This window comes from Triticum dicoccoides, chromosome 2B (genome assembly GCF_002162155.2).
Source record: "Triticum dicoccoides isolate Atlit2015 ecotype Zavitan chromosome 2B, WEW_v2.0, whole genome shotgun sequence".
Lineage (NCBI taxonomy): Eukaryota > Viridiplantae > Streptophyta > Magnoliopsida > Poales > Poaceae > Triticum > Triticum dicoccoides.
The window spans coordinates 133,803,607-133,809,230 of NC_041383.1; the positions used below are offsets into that span (position 1 = coordinate 133,803,607).

Here is a 5,624-nt window from a genome sequence, read left to right on the forward strand (position 1 = left end):
ACTCTCTCATTACTTGCCTGTTGACTTTTATTGACTTTGTCTCCAATGTTCCTCTGGGCCTGTTGTCGCTTCTCCTTTGAGCCGGAACTTCTTTCACAAACGGCCAAATTCCAAGTTTTCCAGAGAAGGTCACATTTCCTTCATTATCCCACCTCGGCCTAGCAATCGCTGTCAAGAACATAACCTTTCCAATACAACTGCCGTTTTGCAGAGTTCTTGTAGGCTCTTCCTCCCCATACAACAGATAATAGTTCCTTTTTCTCTTGGTCATATAGAACCATTTCTCATCGATATGAATAATGTTGTGCATGGTCTTGAATTTTGGCCTTTCAGTTTGTGTTGTTGTCTCATCGAGCATTGACAAGCAAAATTTCATTCTATCGTTCTTGTTCTTTTCATTTAGAGCTGGCTTCAAACAATTTGTATGCCTCTTTATCAACTTGAGCATGAACTTCCGGTGGAGTGTCGTAGGGCTGCATCCGAGTTGCCAGGCAAGTGACCTGATAGTAGACCTCCTGTTTAGTGGGATGGTAGGGATTTGCTCTAGATTGATGTCTTTCGGCTTTCTTCCACAATTTCCTTTCCTCTGACCTGAAACATCTACGTCTAGACCTTCAGCAATTTGCTCCATCGCTTTCTTCCAAATCCTTTGTATATTCCAGACACCCACTCCAAAGAAATCAGGAATATTTTTCTTGTCATCTCTCTTAAACTTTCCCCCTCTACTCATGCACAATGTATGCATTGCAACATAAGCAGCATATCTTTTCTTGTCATCTAGGATATCCCTTTTCTGAACTGCTTGCTCAACACCTGCACAAAGAAAATATATTATATATGATCAAATGGAGTACAACAATGCATTTACACAAGTCATTTGAGTCGTTTACTCTCTACTCATGATCATTTGAGTCATTTACCTTGAAGAATTGCATCTCCTACATCTTCGTCCATCTCATCTCTTACATCTTCGTCCATTTCATCTTCATCTTCTGCAGGTGGGGTGTAGTTGAGGTCTGGGAGATCCATGTTCTCCAGGCAACTAAAAAGAACTTTCAAGGTAAGAGGTTGAACTTTCAAGATGCACACCAGTACATTTTGGAAATGAAAATGATCAATTGGAGCAGTACAACATTATTGCATACTTTGTTTGCACTATTCTCTTGCTTGCACTGCTTGTTTAACGTTAAATGATCAGATGGAAATGAAAATGATCTTTGAGTAGTTTAGTGTAGGACTTGGAGTAGTACATGAATACTGAATTTGTATACTGAATTTGGAGTATGAAGCAGCTGTATGGATTACTGTTAATTTTGCATACTGAATTTTGAGTAAAATGGAGTAGCTCTGTCACTGAATTTGGTTGGTAAAGATGCAGTAGCAGTAGGAGTTTTTACTACACCTAACTAACGTAGCTGCTGGGGTTATTTAGTTATCGCACCTAATTAATTATCATGTGTAATCTGAATGATGTGTGTACCAACTGATGATGGTTCTCAAGTTTAGCATGCATCACCAAGTTAATTTTGCTTTGAGTACATTTAACTTGGAGTCCTCCGGTACTCCAAGATTTGCTACTCAAACAAATTTGGAGTACTTGCACTTGCACACAACACTACTCAGCAATTTTCAATTAATTTTCTTGGATTACTCCATCTTGCTCTGTTAGGTTATCTTTTTTTTCTGTTAATTATTCGATCTTGGATACTTGGAGTACTGATGATGATTGCTGCTGTTATGTTAGGACTTGCAAGCAGTAGTTTTAGTAGTTTAGTGTAGGACTTGCAACAAGAGGAGAGCTACTGTAGTATACTCCTCTTGTGACCTCCATATTCTTGCTCTCTTCTCTCTCTTCCCTCTTCTACAGTAATATGAGCCCTACAGTAATATGACTTGTGACCTTGAATTTTTTTCCATCAGATTGTTTTAAAGAAGGGCTATTGAAAAAAGATGTGTGAGGGCATCAGTCACTCTCATGCCGGCATGCTAGCAGGTTGGTATCTCAACATTTCTCCATTCAAGTCATTTCCCATAGTGTTTTTTTCGAAGCACTAACTGCAAATTTGCATACTAATAATGACCGGAGTATTTTATTTACATCAAATTATGTCAAACAGTTTAGATTGTTCAGTCATACCATAGTGTTTAAAAGTTTGGACATTCTGAAGATTCAAATAAAAATAGCCATGTGCACAGTTTACTTGATCATGTCAAGTTACAGGTGAAAGAGACCCTCTTATGGGAATAATGGAGTACAGAAATGATAGTGAGTTCAAAGTAAGGCTGAGGTAAAATTTTCGGAGGCCATGCTCTATGTTTTACCACTACCCTTCTTGGTATTCATGCTCCTGATATTCATACTCCTATTCCTACTCAATTTTACCTGAAATGAGAGTAGCAATTATTTTTGCCCATTAATTCATACTCCTACTGATTTGGAGTACCGATGAAACTAAGAAGTCCAAACCTGTGCTAAATTGACAGTACATGCTCATTTTTTGTATTGACAGTACAAGTCCAAACTTGTATTGACAGTACATGTTCTACTCAGTGTTCATCTTTCAGTGTTCAATATCACTGTTCAGTTTCAGTGTTAAATTTCAGTTTTACTCCAAGATTGTACTACATGCAATTATTCAAATTATTTAAGACAGATGATTACATCAAGTTTATGATCATCAAATTGTTTACTCGGATGCAGAGGGAGTAATGGGCGAGGAGATGAACCTAGGAGAGCAAAATTGAGAACTCCAGCTAAAGCAGCTCCTGCCCAGCGGCGAGGACTTCAGCGGCAGCAGCACCTGTGCATGGGGAGGAACAGCCCCTGGGCGCGCGTAGGCAGCAGCTCGCCTCCACTAGCGGGCGGCAGCAGAGCACCAGCTCGCCTCCACCAGCGGCCGGCAGTAGATCAGCACCTCGTCTCCACCAGCGGGCGGCAGCAGAGCACCACCTGGGCGCGCGGGGGCCGGGAGGAGCCCCTGGCGTAGGAGAGGAGCGCGGGGGTGGAGGGCAGGTGGCGGAGCCGCGGAGGCGGAGGTGGAGTGCCGGGGCGGAGGTGGAGGGCGGGTGGCAGAACCGCGGAGGCGGAGGTGGAGTGCCGGGGCGGAGGCGGAGGTGGAAGACGCTGAGGAAGATGACGGACAGATTCAAAGTTTGAACTGGGGGCATAAAGGTCCATTTGCCCATTTTCACCTGGTCGGAACATATTCCCCAGCGACATACATTTCGGAACAGAGGGAGTACTATGTTTTAGCATATCTATCAGTAACGTTTACCTTTTCATGATTTTCTTAAGAACAGTTACATGGATAATTAGTTTTAGAAAAGTCCATGTGCCTATTTATGCACTTAATCATATCTAACAAATTAATAGCTTGTTTTCTGTTGCAAATAAGAATGGAACAAATATAAGTTTACTTTCGCATTCACACACTACTGAAAGCAGCAGTAGCACCGCCTCCAGAAAAAAAAAACCTATGCCCATTTTAGCATTAATTCAGCTGTTGATAGAAAATGCACCATGTGTAAGAAAGGCATTAATTCCCTATTATTTATTTTCAGAATATGGCATGGGAGCTCAAGCATCTGTGCAGGGCGATGCATATAGCTATGGGGTTCTTCTGCTCGAGATATTCACTGGAGTAAGTCCAACTGAAGAAAAGTTTGTAGATGGGATGAGCCTTCAGAAACTGGTTGAGATGTCTTTTCCTGAGACAGTCATGGAAATAGTTGATCACAAACTGTTCTTTACTAACGGTCAAAATAAGAAAGGAAACCATACCCATGACCGCGACAATATCTATCAGTGCCTGCTCACGGTGACACGATGTGGACTCGGGTGCTCCAGGGAGTTGCCAAGAGAGCGCACCGATATGCATGATGTTGTCAAAGAGCTAAACTCAGCAAAAGAGAAGCTACTGAGATGGGACAACCACCATGTCATGGTTGATTGATGCTTGGCGCTGCCCGCGGTCGATCATTTTGCGTAAATAAGGACTTTATGCATCTCCTGTCCTCTGCATCAAGATAACGCACACAACCCAGTGATCGATCAACTTAGAAAGACTAGTATATATGGAGAACGATTTGTGCTGAATATTTTATCAGCAGCTTGTAAATTAGCTGGAGTCTCTTATCCTCCTTCCGCTATTTTTGGTACAAGAGTAGCACAGTGGCCTCGTGTGGGCAACGTCTTTAAAATGTGCAATTATTGTTTGAAGCTTAATCAATCTTATCTTAAAATCATATTATCAAAATTTTACTTATTATTTCTACACATCGAGAGATTGAAAACCGTGGAGGGAATGAACAACTTCGCGATGACCTTGTTGAGCATTTGTGAGCGCTCCATGGGCAATAAAATTCTTCATGTTATGTTTACTTCGCATGATTTGGACCATATGTTATGTTTACTTTCAATGATTTAAACCATTTATTATGTTTTAATTTGAATTAAATGTTTTAAATCTAATATCATCAGTTGAATTATTACGGTGATAGAATAGACATGCATATGTCATCTATATGTAATTTTATAAGAGAAATTGTCGGTGTAAATAAAACCAGGTTAATAACGATCTGGTGCAGTGGGCCCTGAGAATAAACCGGGCCGTATGTTTTTGTGCGTCGGAGGACATCATAAAGAGGTCGAGCAGAATCCGGTGGACCTTTCCCTGCGCCTGGGCGGGACATCACGGGCTTGAAACCTTTCGGGAACTGGTGTTGCATTACCCTCTCTGTGAAGCACAGCGGGTGTGCGGCGCCTCGAACTCGGACTATATCGCGTCGGAGGTCTTCGGCCATCCGGCTCCGCTGCCGCTCCCGAACTCTATCGTTTTGGTTCAGCCAGTCGTCCCGGTGAGCGGGCGGGTCTTCTCTAGGTCCGTAGATGGACCTGGTATGGCCTCCTCGAGCGTCTAGGTCATGATGGAGGTCATATTTGTAGGAAGGTCGCGCTTTATCCTTGCCATTACGGCGGCGTGGAGCGGCAGGGTGCTCGGCCTCGTCAGCTTCTCTGTCCCGCCCCCTAAGGGGGCGGTCCGGCTGTTCGGCGCGGGTGTGTGTTGGACACGTTTGGCTCTACGGCCTCATTGTCGAATTGTGGCAATAATCGTCTCATGTGATAACTTTTGATTGGCCATTCACGGCCGTACCCTTCTTCGACGACTAGGACTTTAGTCGATCGATCATTGAGGGTTTCCTGTTCAGCCTTGATTATGCGTTTTTGTTTCTTCAGGCTGCGGGCGGTGGTTATAAGCCTCCGCCTGAAACGTTCCTGCTCTAGCGGGTCTTCAGGGACGATGCAATCTTCATCCCCGAGACTGGCCTCCTCATTGGAGGGAGGGAGGTAGTTGCTATCTTCGGAGTCCTTGAGGTCTTCTAGGTTGAGCGGGTCCTCCTGCCCCGCGGCGTCATCCTGCTGATGTTCGTTGGCTGCAGCTCCCGCGAGGTCATCCGTATTAGTCATGGTGTCATTTTCCGTGGAGTTCGCGTTGCTCGCATGGCTTCAACGCGCCTTTATCGGTGGCGCTGTCTGGGACTTTTGGGTGGCTCATCTCCAGGCTTGTTATTATCCTGATTGGCAGTGTCGTTGCCGTCCTTGGGGGTGTCCACCATGTAGATGT

The 5,624-nt window shown here is 43.9% G+C and overlaps 1 protein-coding gene across 1 annotated transcript; it reads left to right on the plus strand.

Annotated features, from left to right (window-relative positions):
- Nucleotides 1–1,992: 1,992 nt before the first annotated feature.
- Nucleotides 1,993–3,005, plus strand: LOC119362606. The gene is made up of 2 exons (XM_037627850.1): nucleotides 1,993–2,288; nucleotides 2,702–3,005. The coding sequence occupies exons 1-2, from the start codon at nucleotides 2,239–2,241 to the stop codon at nucleotides 2,985–2,987; spliced, it is 336 nt and encodes a 111-aa protein (XP_037483747.1). The 5' UTR covers nucleotides 1,993–2,238; the 3' UTR covers nucleotides 2,988–3,005.
- The last annotated feature ends 2,619 nt before the right edge of the window (nucleotides 3,006–5,624 follow it).

Coding starts and splice junctions, on each gene's coding strand:
- LOC119362606 (XM_037627850.1), top strand. CDS start 2,239: ATGGGAATAATGGAGTACAGAAATGATAGTGAGTTCAAAGTAAGGCTG. Junction 2,289..2,701: donor GAGTTCAAAGTAAGGCTGAG/GTAAAATTTTCG, acceptor ACTCGGATGCAG/AGGGAGTAATGGGCGAGGAG.